General features: G+C 51.0%; 9 protein-coding genes and 1 non-coding gene across 10 annotated transcripts; 4 read left to right on the top strand and 6 right to left on the bottom strand.

Moving 5' to 3' along the window:
* Positions 1-100: 100 nt before the first annotated feature.
* Positions 101-2,193, bottom strand: ASPBRDRAFT_91202 (Zn(II)2Cys6 transcription factor; the record flags this gene model as incomplete). The annotated part of the gene is made up of 5 exons (XM_067629530.1): positions 101-638; positions 723-823; positions 905-1,147; positions 1,228-2,031; positions 2,140-2,193. Coding segments are annotated over 5 exons (1,740 nt in total), but the record flags the coding sequence as incomplete, so codon positions are not given.
* Positions 2,194-2,719: 526 nt separating this feature from the next.
* Positions 2,720-4,081, top strand: ASPBRDRAFT_31932 (uncharacterized protein; the record flags this gene model as incomplete). The annotated part of the gene is made up of 4 exons (XM_067622957.1): positions 2,720-2,836; positions 2,913-3,142; positions 3,198-3,366; positions 3,506-4,081. 4 exons carry the CDS (start codon positions 2,720-2,722, stop codon positions 4,079-4,081), a joined length of 1,092 nt encoding a protein of 363 aa, XP_067477300.1.
* A 95-nt stretch (positions 4,082-4,176) lies between these two features.
* ASPBRDRAFT_197757 (glycoside hydrolase family 3 protein) lies at positions 4,177-7,007 on the bottom strand (the record flags this gene model as incomplete). Its single annotated transcript, XM_067621134.1, has 4 exons — positions 4,177-5,479; positions 5,527-6,551; positions 6,624-6,764; positions 6,891-7,007. The coding sequence occupies 4 exons, from the start codon at positions 7,005-7,007 to the stop codon at positions 4,177-4,179; spliced, it is 2,586 nt and encodes an 861-aa protein (XP_067477299.1).
* A 784-nt stretch (positions 7,008-7,791) lies between these two features.
* On the bottom strand, positions 7,792-8,838 carry ASPBRDRAFT_45397 (uncharacterized protein). Its single transcript, XM_067625390.1, has one exon. The coding sequence runs from the start codon at positions 8,707-8,709 to the stop codon at positions 8,128-8,130; it is 582 nt and encodes a 193-aa protein (XP_067477298.1). The 5' UTR covers positions 8,710-8,838; the 3' UTR covers positions 7,792-8,127.
* Positions 8,839-8,912: 74 nt separating this feature from the next.
* Positions 8,913-8,984, bottom strand: ASPBRDRAFT_t192. The gene has a single exon. It is a non-coding gene; the product is annotated as a tRNA-Ala (tRNA).
* A 1,076-nt stretch (positions 8,985-10,060) lies between these two features.
* Positions 10,061-11,599, top strand: ASPBRDRAFT_208735 (SDR family oxidoreductase; the record flags this gene model as incomplete). Its single annotated transcript, XM_067621839.1, has 5 exons — positions 10,061-10,161; positions 10,228-10,510; positions 10,593-10,776; positions 10,877-11,136; positions 11,195-11,599. The coding sequence occupies 5 exons, from the start codon at positions 10,061-10,063 to the stop codon at positions 11,525-11,527; spliced, it is 1,161 nt and encodes a 386-aa protein (XP_067477297.1). The 3' UTR covers positions 11,528-11,599.
* ASPBRDRAFT_650014 (uncharacterized protein) lies at positions 11,539-14,772 on the bottom strand. Its single transcript, XM_067628503.1, has 6 exons — positions 14,509-14,772; positions 14,415-14,442; positions 14,197-14,360; positions 13,349-14,123; positions 12,701-13,288; positions 11,539-12,645 (listed from the first exon to the last, which is right to left on the bottom strand). The coding sequence occupies exons 1-6, from the start codon at positions 14,649-14,651 to the stop codon at positions 11,677-11,679; spliced, it is 2,667 nt and encodes an 888-aa protein (XP_067477296.1). The 5' UTR covers positions 14,652-14,772; the 3' UTR covers positions 11,539-11,676.
* A 572-nt stretch (positions 14,773-15,344) lies between these two features.
* On the top strand, positions 15,345-17,208 carry ASPBRDRAFT_181646 (phosphotransferase family protein; the record flags this gene model as incomplete). The annotated part of the gene is made up of 5 exons (XM_067619951.1): positions 15,345-15,641; positions 15,706-15,917; positions 15,980-16,158; positions 16,237-16,831; positions 16,914-17,208. The coding sequence occupies 5 exons, from the start codon at positions 15,345-15,347 to the stop codon at positions 17,206-17,208; spliced, it is 1,578 nt and encodes a 525-aa protein (XP_067477295.1).
* Positions 17,209-17,802: 594 nt separating this feature from the next.
* ASPBRDRAFT_197752 (uncharacterized protein) lies at positions 17,803-19,108 on the bottom strand (the record flags this gene model as incomplete). Its single annotated transcript, XM_067621133.1, has 4 exons — positions 17,803-18,067; positions 18,200-18,744; positions 18,809-18,904; positions 18,968-19,108. The coding sequence occupies 4 exons, from the start codon at positions 19,106-19,108 to the stop codon at positions 17,803-17,805; spliced, it is 1,047 nt and encodes a 348-aa protein (XP_067477294.1).
* Positions 19,109-21,646: 2,538 nt separating this feature from the next.
* On the top strand, positions 21,647-22,965 carry ASPBRDRAFT_45394 (uncharacterized protein). The gene has a single exon (XM_067625389.1). It carries the CDS (start codon positions 21,769-21,771, stop codon positions 22,660-22,662), a length of 894 nt encoding a protein of 297 aa, XP_067477293.1. The 5' UTR covers positions 21,647-21,768; the 3' UTR covers positions 22,663-22,965.
* Positions 22,966-23,179: the final 214 nt, after the last annotated feature.

Below are 23,179 nucleotides of genomic sequence, written 5' to 3'. Positions count from 1 at the left end.
AAAACAGCTACCTCTGGCACTGCTGAACTCCTTATTAGAGAACTGTTGTTGAAGAGAGAGAGAGGTGCTACTCACTCGAAATGATGGCTTCTTCGCTACCACGCGTACCCGAATTCATCTGCGAGCTCGATACGCGATCCAGCGCTATTCGCAGATTCGAAAAGAACCGATTGGCACAGTTCCACGACGTTGACAATTCCTCCAACACCCGCAGACAACTTTCAATCTCGCCACGCCCCGTGCCAGCATAAGATCCACTGTACTCGCCCAGGAAGACCACCGCGGCCGACACGATGGCGTGCGTCGCCGATATCGGGCTCCGGCGGAAGCTACCGAACTGTTGTTGGTATTTCTGCGCCGTGGCCAGAATGGCCCGGGCTGCCTGGCGACACAGTTTCTGCGCCGCCTCTTGGGTGGTCACGGCGGCTGAGGTCGGCCAGGCGCGCAGGAAGGGTCTCGCCAGGAGGATACAGCCCGTGTGGTATGTCATGTGTAGCACATACACCTGAGGGAACGGATTGGGACGGTCAATGCGTAGTCGTGGAGGGAGGTCATAGAACCATGATCGGAGCTGTAGGAGACATCTGTTGAAAAACTCGCTGCGTTCGGCCTCGTCCAAGAGAGGTTGTGGGGCCCAGCTATATATCCTTCTTTATTAGAATAGAAGATAAAAGATTGAGCAGCTTCCAGCATATCTTCGGGGGTGGCTGAAATTGACGTACAGGGACTGCAATATCGTCTCCAGGATTTGGCCGAGCAAAGAAAACGCGACCAAGTGAGCGGTGATCATGTCCCCTTCAGCGAGGATGGAGGCTGTCGAGCGCTTGTGACATCCATCTCCACCTCCAGGGAACTGCAGTCGCATTTGAAAAGCCATCTAGATGTCAGCCGGCGAAGCCATGACTTTCAACTCTCTGGGAACAGGAGCGATCATTACCATCAATGTGCACACACGGCCGGTATAGCTGGCGGCCAGCTTGTCTTCACAATACAAGGCCCAGTAGACCCGCCTTCGCAGGTCGACATCCTCCATGGAGAGGTTCGCCGAGCTTCGAAGAAGCACCGAGTCCAGATTCAGACCCATATCCTGTGCCAAGCGGCTGGCCATCCCTTGATGAAGCCATCCGGCGGCTTCAGCACCCATTGCCTAAAAGAGGAGACCACATCTTAGCCAGCCCCCCCCCCCCTCCCCAAGGTGCCAATGAACACTGGACTCTCAAGACTCACAACGTAAGCGGTTGCCATAATGACCAGGCTCTGCAAGGTGGTAATGTTGGGACGTTTGAGATCATAGTAGAGGAGCACCTCGGCCTTCTCCAGGAACAGGCGGCCGGCCGTATTGGGATCATCTGGATCGGAGCGGATTGCCACTTCGTCGCTGTGGCGCGATCCACAGGCAAGGATGGCGTTGAGCAATAACGGGCTGAAGTAGCGATCATCATCATCATCATTATTATTATTATTATTATCACCGTCTTTCGCCTGCCAGCTGCGGCGGAAGAGCGCCTCATCCACGACCGGTGCCCATGGACACTCCCAAGTGAAGTAAAGGCCGACAAGCTCGTCGACTAGCGTAGGGTCTATCTGATCGTCTTCGACCATCGACTGGTAGAGTCGATTGATCCCTCCTCGACGGGATCGACCCCCGCCGCTGGGCTCGGGCGAAGAGGAGAGAAGAAGATCGCCACCACCCTTCGCAAACTGCTGGATCGGCTGTCGGCCGCTGGAAGGCCCAAAGTACCGGAGCTCCCCATCCTGGTCGAAGTTCATGGATTGATCGAGCGTCAGCGTGCCCTGGAGGGCTTCACACAACAACAGCTCCTCTGCATCCGATGACGCTTCGGTGCCTGCTGTCGTCGGGGTGGGTGTAATGCCGTGAGTGCGCAGTACCGCTTCCAGCATCTCGATGCGGTTTCGCAAGAGGACGACATAGGATTTCGGGGCCGGTTGACGGCCATCCTCCCTGGTCGAATACTGACAGGAAAGATGGCGCACGAAGCAGCGGCCACAAACGGGTCGAGAACCATCGCACTAAATCTTATGAAGAAATGGAGAAAGTATAATGGTAAGCAATCTACTAAGGAAAAGGGGGGCAAGCAAATAGCGAATTTTGGGAGTGGGAAGTGGAAGCAGTAACACCTTTGCTCGACGACGACGACATTCTTCGCATGCTTTAGAGGTATATCTTCTTCTTCCTCCGGTCGTCGGGACAGCCCCCAAGGCCTTGTGCGGATCGGATAATGCGGGAGAAGTGTTGTTCGCCATTGAATATAATAGTATATAATCGTGTAGGCGGGACGCAATAGAAAATGGAAAAGAGAACTGCAAGAGAGACTCCCTGAACTAGGTCTAACGTTCATCACTTGGGTAGTATCGTATCAATCGGCGATAGGGCAATTTATCTATCAGGCGGAATATATCTTCCGCCCTGCCCTTCACCACCTGCGACTAGTAACTGCTTATCGCAGTGCGGCTTATTCGGCAGTCTTACGCGGCTTCATCAACCTTAAGTTAGGATCCAAGCTGATTGGTTTTATCTTTCATCTTCCAAAATCTCTCGTGGCCGGAGTGAGCCCACTAGTAGTTTCTCCCCTCCCCCAAAATGATATAAGAATAACTCAATATACTGCCAACTCCCTTCAATGATGCTCCTCTTCTTCCTCGCCTACAACAACAATAATCATATCTCCTCTTCCTCCTATATTACCTCCAAGGTAGAATGAAATCCGATCTGGTCCTTGACCGCAGCCGGTGGCAACCCCAGTCCGTCACCAAGAGTACTACGGAGGTGTGCAATGTGATTCGCAAAGGCGATGAAAAGTCCGCTCCAATCTTCGTCAGTATACTACTACTACTCGCCACCCTCCGCCTGCGAGAAGAACATGCTCATAAGAGAACTGAAACGCATCCAGGGGAATGTATCCGCCATGCGAACGTTCTTCTCCGGCGGACAGGGACAGCTGCCCGACGGGAAAAGCATCAAGTTGCCGTCTCGCGATCCTGGACGCATGATCGAGTGTCGGGTGATTGACCCCAATGATGATGTATCCTCCTCCTCCTCCTCCTCCTCCTCCTCCTCCTCCCCGAAAGGAATCTTTCTGCACTTCCACGGAGGAGGTCTAGTGGCCGGCCGCCACGACTCGTCAGTGTCCCCCGATTCTGTGGGCTCCCACACCCTAAAGTGACTGGCGCAGCAGCATCGATTCTTCACTCCTCCGATACGCAAATTCCTCCGAGTGCCAGGTGGTGTCTGTGGGTTATCGTCTAGCACCAGAAAGCCCATACCCTAGCGGCGTGCAAGACTGCTTCGATGTCGCTGACCACTTTGTCAAGAGTGGCCCTCCGTTGCGAGTCATTGGCGGCGAGGTCAGTTCGGTTTCTCCTTATCTCTTCCTACCTTCGTTTTCTTTGACTGCTGGGCTCTTTTGTCATAGTCGGCGGCGGTCTTTTAACTATTTTCGCCAATGAGCTAACTAATTTTTACACTGAGTGATTTCCTGTATAGTCAGCAGGAGCCTTCCTCGCAATGCAGACGATCTTTCATCTCCTCGGCACATACCCCCAGCTCAACACAGTGAAGGCACTCATCCTCGCCTACGGCTGCTACTCGTGGTCCTTCTTGCCCCGGGCCTACAATATCCTCGACTCAGTCTGTCTGAATCCGAACAAGTTGCACACGTTCCGTGACCTCGCCCTCACGACACACCCAGCTCTGACCGCGACCCTCCGCAACTTCGACGCCGAGTTCGGGGCGCTCCAGACTGCGGACCACGAGATCTACAATCTTTCTTCTTCGTCTTCTGCCTTGAAGCATCCGGTGTTTTCCCCTCTTTACCGCCGCTTCGAAGCTGTGGGAGAGCGGCTGCCCCCGGCACTGTTCGTGGTGGGCACGGCAGACCCGCTGGCCGACGATACCATCCTCATGTCCGCCCATTGGCAGCTGGCGCAAGGTCTGGCCGTCACGCGGTTTGTGCCAGGAGCGCCGCATGCATTTGCCGAGATGCCGATTGAGGCGGGAGATTGCTGCGGGATGTATCATGAGCTGGTGAAGGAATTCTTGGACGAGGTTATTCGCCAGTAACTAAAAGGGTTGTTGTTGGTTGGCGAGCCACCAACACCATCATCTTTACATAGTATAGAATTCAAATGAACTATCACTATTTGTGAAATACGTTTCTATTCGATACGATGGATCCAAGTGATGGTCTCTGGGACTCGAATGATGCCTGCCTCCTGCGTGTGCGCAGCATTCGCACCCACTAAGATGCGGAACTGCGCTCCCTCGTCGAGCACCCATTGCCGGCGCTCCGGATCATACACCCCCAGCTCATACGCGGTGATCGACAGGCGGACGATGCACGTCTCCCCCGGAGCCAGGAGCGGCGACTTGGCAAATGCGCACAGCTGCCTCGGGGGCCGGGCCAAACGGCCCTGCCCTGGATGGACTATCTCACACCACGCGATGACCGTTTCCCGGCCGGGCAGTCCACCGCAATGTGTCACCTGGACTGGCACCAGCACCGGCTGTGGCCCCGTCACCATCGCCACTTGTTGTTGTCCCGCATGAACAACACTCTGCAGGGCGAATGTGTTGTACGACATCCCATACCCCAACGGGTACATGGGCTGTGTTCCCAACAGATCCCACCAGCGGCCCCCGACATAGATCCCCTCGGTATACTGCACTTCATGGGCCTCCACCCGGAAGGACGAGAACGCTGGACAGTCCTCCAACCGCCTCGGCCAGGTCATGGGTAACCGGCCCGAGGGATTGAATTCGCCGCAGACGACGCTGGCCGTTGCGTTGCCCAACTCCTGGCCCTGATACCAGGCACACAGCACCGCTGGGACGTGCTCAATCCACGGCTCCAGCTGCACGGGCGTCCCACTCTGGATCACGACAATCGTGCGCGCACACACCGCCGCCACCTCCTCGATCAGCCGGACCTGCTCGCCCGGCAGCGCGAACATCGGCACGTCCTGGCCCTCGGTCTCCCACTCGCGGTCCCGGCCCACCACGACCACCGCGGCGTCGCAGTCCTTGGCTCGCTGCGCCGCCTCGCCAGGCAGGTCCGTGGCGGTGGCGTCGGCGGCGTCTTCCTCATAGCCGAGACGGACGCCCTGGAATTTGTCTTCCATGGGGTCCATGCGCGGACGGAGCTCGGCGGAGAGCTGTCGGTCATGCGACCAATATTCGATCTCCACGGGGTATGCGTGGCCCGCGACCATGTCCAGGGTGAAAATGGCTTCCTCGGAGCCATAGGTGAAGAATAGTGTGCCTCGCTTCGAGAACGCGCCGTCTTGATGAGCCATGAGCTGGCCGGAGATGTACAGCTTGGAGGGACCGATGCTGGCGAGTGAGAGGCGATGCGTGCCGGTACTCAGTGGCACGATGGTCGTGCGCAGTCGAAAGCTGAAGCCAGTTTCTTTGGCGATAGTCGGCGGCGTGTTACCGAAGTTGATGTAATACAGATCATCCCTACAGTTGTCAGTATCAAGCGTCGATATAGTGTGGTTTCAACTTACGTGTGGGTGGTCTCCGTGGGCTGTCCAGACAGATCATGGCCGTTAAACCAGTCTATCGCAGCGCCCTGGCCCCCAGTGTCCGGGTTTCGGGTCACCGTTAAAGCTATCGGGGCCAGATACCGATTCACACGCGCCCCGACATGCCGCACGATCTCCGTATCAGTGTCCTGGAAACGGGCTGTCAGCGAGTCGTCCACGTTGGTCCAGTACGGCGCCTTGATGTACGAGCTGCCGCCACCACCGGCGACGACGCGCGCGGCGTTTGGGCCAAAAATGCCCACGCGGGTCAGCTGCTCTGAGGGCCGCAGGGGCAGGCAGCCGTTCTCATTCTTCAGGAGCACCATCCCCGATTGCGCGGCGTACAACAGTCGGGCCTGGTGGTTGGGGTCATCGAGCGTGGTCTCCGGATGCTCGGAGGAGTCGTCGTCCTCGAACCGCTGGGTCCGTTCCAAGAGGCGCAGGATGCGATGGACGGAGCGGTCGATGTCGGCCTGGGTGATGACGCGGTCCGCGAGATACTGCTGCATGATCTCCCAGGTGCGCCGCGCAGGCGGCCCCGGCATCTCCAGGTCCAGCCCAGCGATCAGGGACTGAGCGGCATCATGGGCACCGCCCCAGTCACTCATGGCGACGCCTTTCCAGCCCCATTCCGTCCGCAGGATGTCGGTCAGCAACTCCGCGTGCTCGTCGCAGTGGCGACCATTGACGCGATTGTACGCAGTCATCAAGCACCAGGGGTCGGCGTCCCGCACCACCATCTGGAATGGCCGCAGATACACCTCGCGCAGCGCCCGGGTCGGAATCACCGCATTGTAGTGGAAGCGGTCGGTCTCCTGGTCGTTCGCCACGTAGTGTTTGGGCGTAGCCCCGATGCCCTGGGACTGGATGCCCCGGATTGCGGCGCTCGCCAGTCGCCCCGTGAGGTATGGGTCTTCACTGTAGGATTCGAAGTTGCGACCACCCAGCGGATGACGATGAATGCACATGGTAGGTCCCAGGATTACAGAAGCGGACTTGGATTTGCACTGAGACTCGTAAAGTTCCGTGAGTCCAAGAGCAAGGAAAGATCAGTAAGAGGAGGTTTGTCGCAAACTGACCTCCTCGGCAAGAATCTCTCCCAACTCCCTCAGCAGATCTTCATCCCAAGTGGCTCCCAAGCTGGTACCACATGGGAAAAAGGCGGCAGGAACACCATCCCCGAATACCTCTCCCCGAGCACCAGATGGACCGTCGGTTAACTAACAAATGATGTACTTGGTATCAGCAGGAACACACACACACTCTCTCTCTCCAGAGAGATATAAAACCAGAAATCAGAAATTGAGGGTAAAAGCACAGGAGGAAGGGGTGGGGGGAAGGTTTACCTTGAGATGGGGAATATTGACACGAGGGATTGACGCAGTCCGCCAAGTAGACGCGCCAGCGAGCAGTTTGACTTTTTCTGACAGCGTCAAGCTGCGAAGAATGGCCTCCAGGTCCATGCTGCTTCGTGTGCAAGTGATGCGAGTGATGCGATAATAACCAAACTTGGAACAGATGGACGGGTTACAGATCGTAGCTCAAGTATAACAGACCAGCTCGAGCTCCTCATTCATATATAACCTTGAAGATAGGAAATGAAGACATAAAACAAAACCTTTTGACGCATTATGATGCAGCTCTTGGAAGTAAGCCCCATTCCTCAAGCCACGGAAGACATATTCCGCTGTCCCCATTGAGGCGACATAATGGCTTCTTCTTATCAGGGCGACTGATAAGTGACGATGACCAGGAGATAACAGGGCTTGTAGATATGACTCGAGGTGAACACCAATCTCCCCAGCTACTGAACAAGAAAACCCTTCCAAGGACGGGCTGATCATCACCGAGGCGTGCTCGATACGTTCCTGCACACCTACTTAAAGCACGATTGTCCAATGTGCTCCTACTGGATCTCGCAGTGGATCTTCGGTTTTAGATCCGTGCGTTTGTCAGTCAATCGGCTGAGGAAGGACTCGGAGTGACCGGTTCCATGAGAAAGCATTCTGTGCGACATTGCCTGTGCCACCTGGCAGAATTTTCGGTTGTTCAAGGCATGCAGGTAATGATGCATGGATCGTTCCTGGTAAACAACCAGCCTCGTGGCCAAAGACAGCCCTGGTTCCCGTCTCATGGCACCCGTGCGGCCCGTGTGTACCGTGGATACCTTCCGGGGCCCAAACTCTAAAGGCTAAAGCATCATTATCTCCGACTTGTTCCACTGACGCTCCACTACATCCACTGCATCCGCCGCACCCACTGAGCCCACTGCACCCGCTGCCTTCATCCACTCCGTCCACTCTTCCAGTCGTGGATCGTCCCACCAGTGTTTTTAATTTTAATCAATTACCCTTCGATACACGACAATACTGCCTCTGCTTGGCCCTAAGAGACATTCGACTCTGCGTGCACTGAGAGTGGCTGCATTTTGCTCTGAAGGTCCATATATCTTGGAAGGTTTACTATCTCCTATTGAGACATACACGAGCATGACACCGTGGAGGTTATCCGAGCTAGACAACCTAGTCTACAATCTAAATACGCTGACATGAGGACTATCATATAAGGTGAGAAGAACCATCATCACCTCCCCAAAGCCTTCCCCAGAAACCTCTTCTTCTTCTGCACCCCCCCTCCCCCTGCCACTGCATGTACTGCATCCACCCCCAACCCATCCCTAACCTCCCTATTAACCACCTCGACCTCCACCCTCTCATCCTCCCGTATCCCCCTCCTCCTCTTCCAATTCCTCTCCGTATTCGTGACATACCCCTCCCTCCACGACCCCCCGTACACCTGCCTCGCCTCCTCCTCCGTCCTCAACCTCAAGATATCATACGTACTAGCCCTCGTCATCGCCGCGTCCCGATCCCGAGTATTATCCCCCTCGACCACGTGCACATTCACCCCCAGCGCGCGGAACTGCATGCCCCAGAAGCTGTCTTCGCGTGACGTCATGAAGATGGTGATTCGTGTTGGGGACACGGGGTACGCGAGGAGGTAGGAGAGGGCGTCGGAGTCGACGCCGTAGGGGAGTGGGCCGAGAACGAAGGAGTCGTTGCGGGTGATGGCGGCGGTGAGGAGGGGGGTGTAGTGGGTGTGGAAGTAGGTTTCTTGGGGGCCGGTGTCGATGGGGCCGGAGATGAAGGCGGTTTGGGGGGGCATGTTAGTCACTGAGATATGTAGGTGGTGAGTTGAGTTGGGTGAGAGAGGGGACATCTACTGAGGGGGTTGGGGAGGACACGAGTGGTATGAGAGAGGTAACTTTTTGGATAGTTAAATAGGTAGTTAATTGGTGCAGTGCTGCGTAATCAATAAAATGGTAGGGAACGGGAAAGGGGGAGGGGTAAAAAAAGAAAAACAAAAAATGGAGCTGCGGGGAATCGAACCCCGGACCTCTCCCATGCTAAGGGAATATTATACCACTAAACCACAGCCCCATTTGATGGGAGATTCAGCACATATTTTGCTGAATGAAGGGAGCCTACTGCCCTCTCCACTAGTTGTGTTGTTCGTGAGGAGCGGTCCGATGCAGGTCTTTCGGGTCATGCATTGATTGTACTTTGAAATATGTGATGCTACAGCTTTGGACTACGGGCAGCATACTAGGAATAAAGGTCTCAATTGGACTTATATATTTCCTCGTTACTCTTTTAGTGAAGTTTCTGAATTGGTGGTTATTCTCACTGGCTAATACTACTTACTATATGGCAACTATATATTTTGGACGGGTAACATAGTGCAGCCCAGAGTGATGATGTTAAGTTGTGCAAGACCATCGTCCTCCCCTATAGTCAGTCAGAAACCACCAAGATCATATGACTCGACCCTTGCTACCAATGATCAAAGGAAAGTAACTTCCTACGGAACAACAAGAATATACCATTCCCACCAGATCGTGAGTTGTATGGAACTACGGAACTACCCGGAAAAAGGCAACGGAACTCTCACGGAACAAGCACGGAATTCCATCGACGACAGAATTCCGGCTCCACCCATCCACCAGCCCTAACCCGTCCATTGCGCCCGAAAAGGTTGAATCTATGCTTAACTGCATCCACAGGTGCAGATGATCGACATCGAGAGGGGCATTGTGGCCGATGTATCCGGATCACTCTACGAAGGCAATCTGCATGTGTTCCTTGGATGATGTTGTCAATGGCGAGTGTCGATGTCTGGGTTGATGGAGTATCTGGATGACTGAATGGGACTGGGTAGAAGAGAAGGAGATTCGCTTTCATCGAGGAAGATGGACTGGTATAGACGTCACACTGAATCAATAATCCGTCTAACTAAGATGGACATTCCATACAGATGAACATTCAACTCCGTTTCAGATGCCGTGATATCCGTACCATGGCAAGAAGGCAAGGATCGACCTGACCCATCCCCAAGTAGATATAGCAAGCAAACCAAGCTACCTATATAAGACAGACAAACCTCCCTGATCATCTTTCTCGTCATCATCACCATTCAAGAAAACTTCCTCATTAGCTCATTCGAAGAAAAAGGCAGAATGTCCCCCCTCCCCCAAAAAGTCGCCTTCGTCACCGGTGCCAACGGCATCAGCGGTTACGCCATTGTGGAACATCTCATCCGCCAACCCAAACAAGAATGGTATTCCCCCTCTTTTCTCTCCTCACTACAACACCATCTCCCTAACATTCTATCTAAATACTCAAGGTCCAAAATCATCGTCACCTCTCGACGTCCCCTGCCTACACCGTGGATCGACCCACGGGTGGAATTCGTCGCGGTGGATTTTCTCGAGCCCGTGGAAACCATCATCGCTAAGATAAAGGAGATCTGTGCCCCCGTGACGCACGCTTACTTCACTTCGTACGTGCATGATGATGACTTCAGAGTGCTGAGGGAGAAGAATGTTCCTCTGTTTCGGAATTTCTTGGATGCGGTGGATGCGGTGTGTCCGGCGTTGCGGAGGGTGAGTTTGCAGACGGGGGGGAAGGTACGTTTTTCTCTAACCTTACTTGTGGATGAATAGAAGAAGGTGTGGGGTTGGATGCTAATGAATCTGCGAATGTGTGTAGTACTACGGGGTGCATCTCGGTCCAGTCAAGGTGCCTTTGGAAGAGTCGTTCCCGCGATATGACGATCAAGGGTTCAATTTCTATTACAACCAGGAAGATTATCTGAGGGAGGTTCAGAAGAGAAGGAATACCTGGTCGTACAATATTATCCGACCGAATGCGATCAATGGGTTCGCTCCGCATGGTGGGTTCATCCATCCATCCATCTATCATCTATCCATCCATCATCTATCCACCCATCCCTTCATCGTGAGGAAACGTATCGGCTAAGTGGAATCATCTAGCAAACGGAATGTCGGAAGCGTTGACCATCGCCATCTACATGCTCATCTGCAGAGAGCTCAACCAGCCAGCAACGTTCCCCGGAAACGAATACTTTTGGAACTCCATCGATGATAACTCCTACGCACCGAGCTTGGCGGATCTCACGGTCTGGGCTTCCTCGCAAGAGCACTGCAGGGATGAGGTCTTCAATCACGTGAATGGCGATGTCTTTGTGTGGAAGCATATGTGGCAGGATGTGGCCAAATATTTTGGGGTTGAGGTATGGAGCTTCTTGACAGTAGCGCTGCGGGATCGTGGCTAACTGTGTCGTGCTGCAGGTACCAGAACCCAAGTTCGAAAAGGCCGCCGGCCAGGCAAAGACGCTAAGCAATGAGATCGATATGGTGGAATGGGCAAAGGATAAGCGTGCAGTGTGGGAGACGGTCGTCCAGAAGCACGGAGGCAAGGTTGAGGCCTTTGATTGGGGCACTTGGGGTTTTTTCAACTGGGCGACAGGCAAGTCGTGGTTGACGATTTCATCCATCAACAAGGCGAGAGAGTATGGATGGCAGAGACATGATAACACTTTCGACACGTGGATCGAAACGTACAGGTCGTTTGAGAATGCAGGTGTCCTGCCGTCGCAAGCCTCGCTGGCCCGGGCGGATTAAACTTGTCTCTTGTTTTAATAGCTTCTACTCCCTCCTGGGGAAAATCAAAGCGAAGTTGTGGGAAGGCCAAGTCATTCACATAGAGTTCGAAGAAGTGGTAATGAACATACAAATGAATGTCAATTATCTGCTCATGTCCCTGGAAGGCATCACGTGTATTGACGAGGTATAAAATCAGAATTGACATAGTTGCCAAACAAAGCTTCTAGCCATTCCATTTCCTCCATTCCACTGTCTCCAGAATTTCGAACATTGTAAGGTGCCACTGGTTCGCCAGCTGCCAGCTCGTTATGCATAGTCAACGGCCTTGTATGACTGGTGCCGGCACCCCCTTCTGGTTGATCGCTCGGTAAAAGCTGTATGCTTGCATCGCCGGGAGGCAGTGTTCCAAATCTGCTACCACCTGGTACGCCTTCCTCGAAATCAAAGTCAGACATAACCAGACTGGCTAGACCATCAAATGACAAAGCTTGCGTAGGCAAGCAAGGTTCAGTTGTATTTCGCCCGTGCAAAGGTGGCATTCGAGAAATGGATTCGCATGCTACACCTGGACGAATGTTCAGGTCAGGTGGTCCGATGAGTTCGCGTTCCCCTGCTGAAGGGCTGCTTGGTTCTGGGCGGGAGTGAGCCATAGGAATTTCGCTCCTGCCAACCTCTGCTTCTCGAGCCCGAGCATCCTGAATTCCGGAGAAAGCCTGTGAGGAATGCTTGTACAGCGAGAGCCCCGACCCCACGACATCGCCATCTCTCAGTAATCGAGACGCCATATGCCTCAGCCTTGAAACAACTCGTATCAACTTCCCAGATACCCATGTTTTGGCGCAATAGGTCTCTAGCAATCGGATGGCATGAACCGTGGCTCCGCCATAGGCTGCCTTGAACGTATTCTCCTTCATGATTAGTCCGAGGGAGGTTATTGTCGCACCGATTAGGTAGTGCAAAAAGGGGAAGGTGAAGATGACCTTTTCCTCGGGGAAGCGAGAGACTTCTTCGATGATACTATTAGCAATTTGCATGCATGTCACTTCGTTTTCGAACGAGTCAAGAGGAGTCCCGTTAGGTGAATCAGATGTGTATAGCAGGGGCCTGCGTATCAGTAGGCGAACGGATAACCATCGCTGAGGGAGATCAGCAAGGGCAAAAATATGGAAACCAGTGGGCTCAGGGTCATACGGTTCGCATTAACGCTTGCTGCTTCATCAGCCACCATGGCGTTTCGACAAATTGCGCTGCGCGTGGGCCATAGTGAGGATGGGCAAACTCAGGGTGGATATCTTTCTGAGCCCGAAACAGCAGGCGTTCAAGGTGTTCACGGAGAGAATAGTTTGGAGCTAGATCCAAGCTCGCAGCGCCATAAAGTCCCTCCCAGACTTTACCCAAAAGTTCAGAATAAGCTATCATAGCTCTGAAGTAAGGAAACGACGTGGTATAAGGACCACCTGTTTCAGATGGTTGGAGGGTTTCTAGGTCAACTTCTGGGCAGTTTCGGAATCTGGAGAGCTGGTCGTCGTCTAGTGGTCGAGGTAAAGGCGTGTCGACATTGATATTTTGGATCAAGAATGGGTGGCCTGTCTCAATAGCCACGCGACGATCCAAGATGTAGAGACTCCACCACATCCGTCGAGACATCTCACTTTGAAAAGGAGATAGGCTATGTACTACCCTAGATCGATGCAGCCCAAGGTGATGTGCATGGCTGATTGCAAGCGCCAGGAGCTTTCCGGCTTTTCCGAAAATATCCAGACGGAAGAGATAAATTACCTACGGAAACGCAATGTAAGCGCGATTCATACATATTGCCAGAGGGGGGGTGCGACGAACCATCAAAGCCAATGTTTGTAGGAGTTGTAATGAATCTGGGCAGTTTCCGAAACTGTCCAGGAGGTCTCCAATCAGCCCATATGCTGCTCTATATACACTCCAGCCCGCTGAATGTCGTCCTTCTTGATTCTCCAGTCTTGGTGACTCAGTACACTGGCCAATTGCAATGCATATAAGAAGCTCAGCCAGATCTATCTCGAATATTTTCGAGTGGTGATTGTCTGTTTCAGAAGACGAAGCAAAGCTGCTCCACATAGCATCGTATTTGTTTCGGAGTGTTGGTAGGTGTAGAAAGGGATACAGTATATGGACTTCGATACAAAAAGTGTCCAAGGACTTATCCCACTGCGATCGCTTGGGCTCAATATCGTACATTTGGAGTATGTTGCGGTGATGATCATGCTCGGATTTATTTCCTCTCTTTTCGTGATGAGGTGACGGGGTCAAGACTGGCGTGGAAATCTGAGAGTATGGAATGTCGTCGGCAGGTCCACCGGAGCCTTGAATTGTCTCTAAGCGTCCTTCAACTTCCTCCAACGCATGTCTGATGGACGTTTCACCAGAAAAGGAGTTTACTTCATTATGAGTAAACCTCTTGCTTTTCAAAGCTATCCAGGATTCGTTTTCGATGCTGATCACGCCCAATCTATTCACCGAGCCTGTTTCTGCATCGATGGTGTCACGTCTTTTTGAGGAAGGGCAAGCAGCATTGATGATGAACTGCAACTGTCGTTCAACGCGATCTAATCTCGTCAAAACATCCCCTCCAATTACTCTGAAGCTTTGATTAGATGTAGTCCGCAAGATGAATCACATTGATACCGTTCAGTGTTGGCAGGGTGACGAACGCGGGATCTTCCGAACTATCGCTCCCTTCTCCAGCAATTGACTCCCTCACATGTCTTGCCGACACTTCATCCCTAACAGATTTCCGCCGCCGTAAATCAATGGCATTCTGGGAGCATCGTCGTTCGCTAAGGCGGCAGGGCTGACAAGGTAAGTTGCCGTCACACTGCGCCAATTTTTAGCAGTTGAACCCGTACTTGGACTAGTATTGTGCGCTCACTTTCACCTTTCGCTGGCGACATTGCATACTGTATAACTTAAGGTCAGCTCGCCAGAGGAAGCCAGAATAGCCCGATGTATAAGTAATACCATACCATGCCTGAGAGACGTATCTCCCTCGTCGTTGCCGTTTCGAGTCGGGCAATGGATTGGGCTGATCAGCACCGTGGCGGTGAATATCATCACCAGAGCGTTTGCTACCCCGTGAGTCATGTGTAATTGTGTCTGCTCGCACCATTTGGCTTTAATATCTAAACTTCTCCTGTGGGTAGGACTATATCACTTCTCGCCTGTCGTGCGGAATGTACCAACGGAAGTCGTTCGGAATCACGGAAGCCATCACTTGACAGACAGACCGCCTTCTACTTAGGGAGGTTATTCTGCCACAGTCATGCTTGCCTGTTTCGGCATGTCAACGTATCTCATAGTACTAGTAGTAGTCATCAGCGGTCACACAATACCGAGCAAAAGAGGTAGCAACACTGCCATTTTCTTCCAAGTTACATCTACAATTGATATAGACTAGAATCTCTGATCAGTGCTATAGATGTGGTTGTATCCCGTGGGCGTGTCGGACATGCCCGGCATTTGCTGCTACGCCTCAAAATGGCCGAGACTGCGCTGCTCATTTAAAGAGCTAATAAAAATGGGCCGGAATATTCCGTGAAAAGTGAAGTGAGCAGTGCATTAGCAGGAATATAAAGGTCGCAACAACCTCGTAGCACGATCAATATTTCCTGCCACTGCATAATACCTCTCGACAGATTTAACATCTTTTTCTTTGATATTTTTCCCCCTCATCTGCAGCCACAAACCTTAATATACGTGATATACGACCTCATCGCCATACAGGAAATAGAACCAAGGCCACTGCTCTGTTCCTTTTTCGCTATCGACAAGTTTTGCTATCCTCTGCAACGATCCTGCGAGCATGTCTGATCCCGAGACAGACCTCTTTCAGTACACCAGTGGGCGTTGGCTATGGAACGAAGAGCAGCAACTCAAAAACCGATACACCCCTTTCAATGTATCTGAGCTGAAGAAAATCGCAGCGCACAGCATCGGTGCAGATACATGCACTGCCATCACGAAACTGGCAGAAGGGTACTACAATAGATGCTTCCGACTTGAGATGAACAATGGTTCAGCGGTGATTGCACGAATCCCCTATCCTATTGCCGGGCCCAGGTACTATACTACCGCATCTGAGGTTGCTACCATGGACTTTGTGAGATAACAAACGTGTTCCATTCCATTAGTATGAGGTGATCTTTCTAACATATGAAATCTAGGCCCGAACGATTCTCGGAATACCGACACCCCGTGTGTATGCTTGGGATGCAGACATGGATAACTCCGTCGGTTCCGAGTATATCATTATGGAGGAAGCACCAGGCACCATGGTGCAAGAGGTGTGGGAAGACCTTTCCGTCGACGACAAGATTGAATTCGCGCAAGAGCTCGCGGAATTACAGGCGAAGTTACTTAAAGTACCGCTGAACTGGTGTGATTAAGCCCAACCAACCAATCTTAATAAGTCTATATGCTAATACTGAGCGTCAATAGTTATGGGAGTCTGTACTATGCAACTGCCAACATCAAAGATGCCGTTCCGGCGGAGACCTGTGGAGCAGTAACCACCGAGCTTAGAGACGAGATACGCCGTCGATTTGTTATCGGCCCAGTTGCATCAAGGGGCTATTGGAACAAAGAACGTGCAACGATGGCCTTGGATCGTGGACCATGTTTGTTTCCCCCTTTCCCCACCCCCAACCTATTAACTATCGACACTTATTGTTTGAATCTGACTAATTGCTTGGAAGGGAAACAACCACAGGACTATCTACTCTCCCTAGCTCGGCGGGAAGAGGCATGGATCCGGCAATACGCAACCACGCCATCCGAAGATCGCCCCCAGGCGCCCTCAGCAACCCAACATGACCCCGACAGCCATATCGCCTTGTTGCACAAGTTTATCGAAGTTGCACCCCATCTTCTGCCAGATGACCCTGATCTGAAAGCACCCTATCTCTGGCATACAGATCTGCATGCTGCAAATCTCTTCGTTCACGATGGTAAAATTTCTAGTGTCATAGACTGGCAAGGGCAATGGATAGTCCCACTGATGCTTCAAGGACGTCCCCCAAAGATGATCTACTATGATGGCGAAATGATCTTGAGAAAACCAGAAAATTTCGGAGATCTTGATGCAGAGGAAAAGTCTCGGATCCGAGAATGTATGCACAAGTCGATACTGTACTATCTGTATCAAGTGCGGGTTAACAAGAGGTGCCCCATTCTTTTCCAAGTCTTCGAGTATCCCCATGGACGAACTAGGTTGGATCCAATTCATGTGGTGGGCAATACTTGGGATAACGACATTGTTCGCTTGCGGGGAAGTCTGATCATGGTGGAAAGGTAGATAAATGCTTTTCTCCTTTGATCCTTTCTTTAATTTTTTTTTTTTTGCTTTTTTGAGTGGCTGCTAATCAATTTTCAGATACTGGGAGTCAATGGGATTCGATATCCCGTGTCCTATCCATTTCACGGAGGAAGAAATACATCAGTGTGAAGAAGAAGAAGGCGAAATTTGGAATAAAATCCAGGACTTCTGGGATTCTGCTGCAAAGGGGGTCAATAGGGAGGGCTTCACCTCTCATGCGTGCTACGACGGTGCTCTTACAGTATTCAGGAATCTGCGAGAGGCCTGCAAGAATTCTGCGGAAGGGTTACAAAGAGAAATGTGGGACAAGCAGGCACGCTGGGTTGAGCAGCATCACCAGACTGATTCTTGAACGTGTTCTTCCCTTCTGATTGAAGGCATCAAAGAACATCATCAGTATCTGGGTCCATCTCTTTTGTCATATAGCTTTTCTTCAATGCCTCATCTCCGGAAGCTCTAGCGTGCCTTCGCATACTATCGTTTGAGATGTATTGGATCCTCTACTCCTTTCCTTAAATAAGAATTGTTTCATCTGATTATTTCTTCATAAATGTAGCATGAGGGACGAACAAGATGCCGTGTCTGATGCTCACATCAATGTTCTAGGGAGAAATAATTCAACACATCTTTATTAGTAACCAATGGACCATACTTCTTAGTCTTCTTGTCATCTTCCTTACGTATTAAACGGACCAATGTGTATATCGTATCCGTCCAGAAACGACAGAGATTGCTAAAGTGTATGTAGTTGTAAGACTCCTGCTTTTGTGAGGTATATAGATCCTTGAAGAACCATGGCACATGAATCACTATTGGGGTATAGCCCAAGGAACTTCCTGCCCCCAGCGGCAAATGACGAAGCAAAGAGAGACTCAGACAGAGGCGAGCCACCACAATACATACAAAATTTGGGACAAAAGCCACGGTGCATAGTGAGATCCCCCGTTCATCGCCCATCTTTCCGGCGTTTGTCTCCGGGCGGGTAAAGTTCTGAGGGAATCATATAGTTATAGCCATGAATTATATCTCCACTCAATAGATTGGCAAGATCATACTGAACTTCCAACCCCTGCCTTTCCAGCGCGAGATATCCCGGCGCAAAGACCTCAAGCTGTTCCGTCAAGAGCTCCCGCGTGTATCCGCGGATGTCGACTTCGCGTTTCTGCTGGGCCGAGTCGATGATGTCGACTAGTGGCTGACTTAGATCCAGACTGTGAAAATAGCAGAACATGTTTGGTTAGCGAATTGCCCTTATTTTCTGGGATTTTTCCCCATAAATTCGACCGTTTGTGGAATATTGGCTTACGGGTTGTTTTTATAAAAAAAAATGGGGGTGTATCCACAGATTTATCATCTCCTCCAAGGGCCATCCTTGGACGTTATGAAACGACATGATGTGGCCAGCATGCCAAGGGCGCAGACGCGAGTAATCTTTGATCTGCCCATTCATGTGGAATACAAGCATGGCGGGCTGGCCAGTATTCAAAGCCTCCTGGTCGATTACTGTGAAGACTGCTTCACAAAGGCCTGGAAAAAATACTGTCCCAGTGGAAGTCATCGATACAAAGCGGAAGTCCGCATACTCGAGGCAGTAGAGAGGTAACAGGGCCTCAAGTGTCGGTGAATATTTGGGATGATCGGGGAATAGGACTGGAATATGCGGATATGGCTCAGGCTCGAAACTCATGGGATGCGAGTTCCCTCCGCGGTGTAGGCTTGTATAAAAAAGGATCAGTAGCTTGACAAGCCGCGTATAATTGGTCGCATGCTGCTCGCGATCTACCGGCGCCAGACAAACGAATTTTCTCGGAAAATGTTCGCTTTTGATGAGTAAAGACGGAGGGTAATCGACGCCGTTTTTAGGCAGCGGTGCGCGAATTTGATAAGACTACAACAGCCATTCCAGATCAATGCTGGGTTCCAGACCACCGAGAGAACGGGAGTTAGTTTACATCACGGAAGGTTTGGTCTGCGGACGCCCAGCGTTCCATTAGGCGGCGACGTTGCTGGAACTCCTCCTCCAGACTCTCTGATTTGGTCCATTCTTCCTGTTTCCGTATTAGACGGGACTAGTTCCTGGACATAAGAGAGAACTTAGCGAGGAGCCATACCTGCACAAACTGGAGCCAGCCTTTTGACATTTCTTCCATATCATTGTAATCTATATCCGGATTAGGATCTGCACGAAGGCATTGGGGGATGCCATCTGGCCAGAAGTAATTAGGCGGGAGGAGTGGCTGAAGTTGAAGCATGCTGTAGAGACTAGAGAGAAAGTTGGAGAGGGATTCAGCCAGTGATGATCAGGAAACATCCAGGGACTTCTTCATTTGTACGAGGAAATCGCAGGACGGGCCGGATGATGGTAAAACCCTAGGTGGGGCCCGTTCCGAAGCTTCGCCGTGCATGAGATCCTAGGCAGAATTCAGTGTAGTTAGGCAAGAAAGGATCCAGAGAAGAAGAGGAAAGAGGAAACTAAATGAAAAACAAAAATGGAGTGAAATAAAAAGCTCTAAGGCGAATGTGTCCATTTGGATACGGGGTTGCCAGTTAATGTGCTGCAATCCACACATAACCGTAACATAGCTACCTACCAACTTTGGAATGGCGCAGAGCGCATTTTTGCTCCAATAGCAGAACCGTGGTACTGTGCTGCTCAAGCAAGAGTCTGAATGATTCATGATGCTCGATGCGCAGGGTACGGAGTAAGTATGTTACTGCCAGCTACACTTGATCGAGGGACAATACGATTCTGGACACTAGCTTATCATGAGATGGTCGGCACATTCCGGCTAGATAGGTGGCCAACTTTTCCTCTCCTTTCAAATTTGGTATAGATAATCCTCCAGGAGGAAACCCTGGGATTAATTTCTTGTCTTTGCTAATCTCGTAGTGCGGGTCCGCATCCCTGGTTATCCAGGGTCCTAGAGGTCTTAGCACAAAGTAGACATCCGAGTATCCCGGGGCCTTCGCTTGTGATTGGTGGGTCGGGAGGTCAGAAGTCCCGGACTTAAGCAGAGTACTAATTCTCCATAGGAGCTATCGCATTCGCAGGATTGTGAGGCACAATATTCGCTGGTCGATCCACTGGAACGATCTTGTTAGCGCATTGTTTCGACCAGCTCAGACTAGCGTGCATCGAACAAGCAAATCATGCACCAGTATCCGTAAAGGCTGCAGCAATTGCCAAACTGGGAGTTCAGGCAGGTATAACCCCCATTATTGGCCCCACACAGACCATTAGGCGAGATACTGGCGGTGGATGTCGGTGTCGGCGCAGATGCTGAAGTCGGACTCAGACTGCTGGCTATGGAAGAAGACGTGCACTCGCCGTATTCGGGGTCACAGTCGGTTTCGCAGTAGTCGCTAGTCGATCCACTGTTCAGGGTTGGGGCAAACCGAATTAGTCATCACTTTAAGCGAAGGCCGAGGTTGAACTCACCGGTAAATATAAACCAACACAAGGCGATCATGGCAGCGTGTAATGAGCGAAACAACGCCATTCGATAGGCCAACGTCATACAGAAACGACCACCTGAATGAATGATAGCTTGAGAACAGAAAATAGGCCACTTCCGACTGGATGAGAAGCCTGGAACAACTTATACAAAGACAATTCTTTAATTTGTCAGGTTTCAATACAACCGCACTCATCCGAAGACAAGAGAGTCGTGAAGTGGATGGGAGCTTAGCTTTTTCGCTTGTGCCTCAAACCTACTCAGGTGATAGGCAGGGTTTCAAGCAAGATCTGGTACTCCAATAGCTGGTGGGGATCGGAAGCGATAATCTTTTGGTTGATGGGTCTGCGATGTGGGGATGCAATTTCCGAGCGTAGATTCAGAAGTCCCAGTGTATACTGAGCGTTCAAGTCTACAGAAGGCGTGAAAGAAAGATAATGATTTCTTCGCTTCGGTGCACTAGGTCTGACGAAAATCTCAAAGGTCATGCGAGTTGCTGCAGGTGATATGTTTCTGCGGTTCTAATCTTATTTTCTCTTCCGCTTCCAGTCGCGCTTTTGCTCCTCAACTTCAGCCGATGCGATGATCCTGGGATCAGCCATTCACGTTCTACATACATTGGTTATTGTCATAAGACACCTTCTCTAGACTAATTGGTCTTCTTAGTTTCTCTTTCTAGCTTTTACCTATATCCATCTTACCGCAGTGGAGTCTGACCTCATTGAGATACAAAACTCTCTTTTCACCATGGCTAGGATATCTGCGGCCGCTGGGGTCATCCTCGGAGTTCACTACTTTCTACTTTATTCTTGCTATGTCAAGTCTCACAGGTACATGCAGAGACTAAGTAGCACTGCAATGAACCACACCTCGCTACAATGGGGTTTGCTGCGGTATGACTGACGGCTAGGGAGTAAGGAAAAAACGTTTAAACTGGTTGACTGACTCTCCCTTATCCAAATAGCATAGTTAGTGAGGATACAAATAATCTAGACAATGGCTAAGTAGGAAATTATATAACGGGAACCACCACAGCGCCTGCATACAGCAACGTGCATAGTACGGACCGTTATCCCGCTACTAAGGATAGTTATTTCCCCGGAATTCTGCATCCAACCTATCGGGTGTCTTAACGAGACCCATATTTGATGGTGGTTGCCTGGTTGCCTGGGATATAAATAGGCATATTTTGTGCATGCCAGACAGCCGCCCTGGATAATACTAGTCTCGGCATTGCAGTACTCCCCGCAACGCCAATGCAAGGAATGGAATGAGTTGATAAACCACATCATCCCTTCCCTTCCCAATCCCAATTATTGCTCCTTTTCTCCCTCGTTGCTGATGCATACTTTATATTTTGCAGTTTATTCCAGTGGAGTTAATACTTCTTCATCAATTCTAATAAGAGCCAGCCTACACTACACACTGAATACAACTACAACACCAACATTTTCACAATGCACCCTCTCAAATCCCTCCTGACAGCCCTCACCTTAACATCCACCCTCACCACCGCCGCCACCACCACCACCACACCAGCCTATTCTATAACCGAACCCACCTCCGGCGCCATAATCTCCCTCAACACAGCCACCGTCATATCCTGGAACACGACCGAACCCAGCAGCTCCAAACTCTCCATCCACCTCTCAAAAGCCACCAACGCCACTGCAAACCTCTACACCATCGCCACCAACATCTCCAACTCCGGTTCCATCTCCTGGTCACCCCCATCCCGAGTCGGGACGGGCTCAGACTACATCGTTATCCTCGAACCCTCAGACACTCCAGAAACAACCTTCAAGTCAGATGCCTTCACCATCTCCGCATCCACCAACGCCTCCACCACATATTACCCAACTCAAGGACAGGTTGTTAAAACAGGTCAAACGACAATTATCACCTGGGAAGTGGAGAAGGATGTATCCCAGGTGAGTATTTATCTTATGGAGGGGTCGACAAAACAATTGAATGGAACTGGGGAAGACAATGGGTTGAAGAATGTGACGACTATTACCACGGATATTGCCAATTCGGGCAATGTGGCGTGTATCTTGCCGGGAAGTGTGAGTAGTGGGGATGATTATCTGTTTGCGATTGTGGATGTGAACGATCCCGGGAGGGTGAGGTATTCGGATACTTTTGAGGTTGTTAATCAGGGGGGTAGTTCGTCTTCTTCGAATGGGAAGGGGGATGGGGAAGGGAGTTCACCTTCGGTAGGTAGTGACTCTAGTCAGTCTTCAAGTGGGTCTGATGCTGGGGATGGGAAGGCGACTTCAGGTGCTGTGAAGGTTTCATGGGATATGGGGTGGGGAGTTGTTGTTGGGTTGGTATTTTCTTTGATGTGTTAGGGTTTAGCTTAGTTGTAGTTATTTGCGGGGGAGTGTGACTCTGAATTGTGTTTCGATTTAGCTATACGAAAAGCAGACATTTGGTACAAGCGTTGCTAGTTCATTTGTTTAACTAGTAGTTAGGATAAAGATGCGTTAATTTAGGGCTAACTACTGACTAAATTAGTTGATCCACAACGGGAATAACCTTGTCGGCTACCAGGGTACTAGTCTAGTCTACTAGCGATGGGAGCCGATCACGGTAGACCTGAAACACACAGATGGTCAAGATTGATGTGGAGATAGCAAATACTCTAATTCTACCTCGACTGGAAAGACGTCAATATAACATTTGAAATATGGCGCAGTCCGTGTTACAGCAAGTCTTGGAAAACGTGGCCGATGCGGGGTGACTGAATCCCGGCAACATGGATACTTCCCACAAAGTCACAGGGACCAGGCGGTAACTACATTACATACATACATACATACACACGACGGTATTCAGTGTGACGGACCAATAAAAGAGTCCGATATG

The sequence above is a fragment of the Aspergillus brasiliensis genome (assembly GCF_001889945.1).
Source record: "Aspergillus brasiliensis CBS 101740 unplaced genomic scaffold ASPBRscaffold_9, whole genome shotgun sequence".
Classification (NCBI taxonomy): domain Eukaryota; kingdom Fungi; phylum Ascomycota; class Eurotiomycetes; order Eurotiales; family Aspergillaceae; genus Aspergillus; species Aspergillus brasiliensis.
The sequence above is the reverse complement of the archived record's forward strand: the minus strand, read 5'-3'. Positions and strand labels throughout refer to the sequence as shown.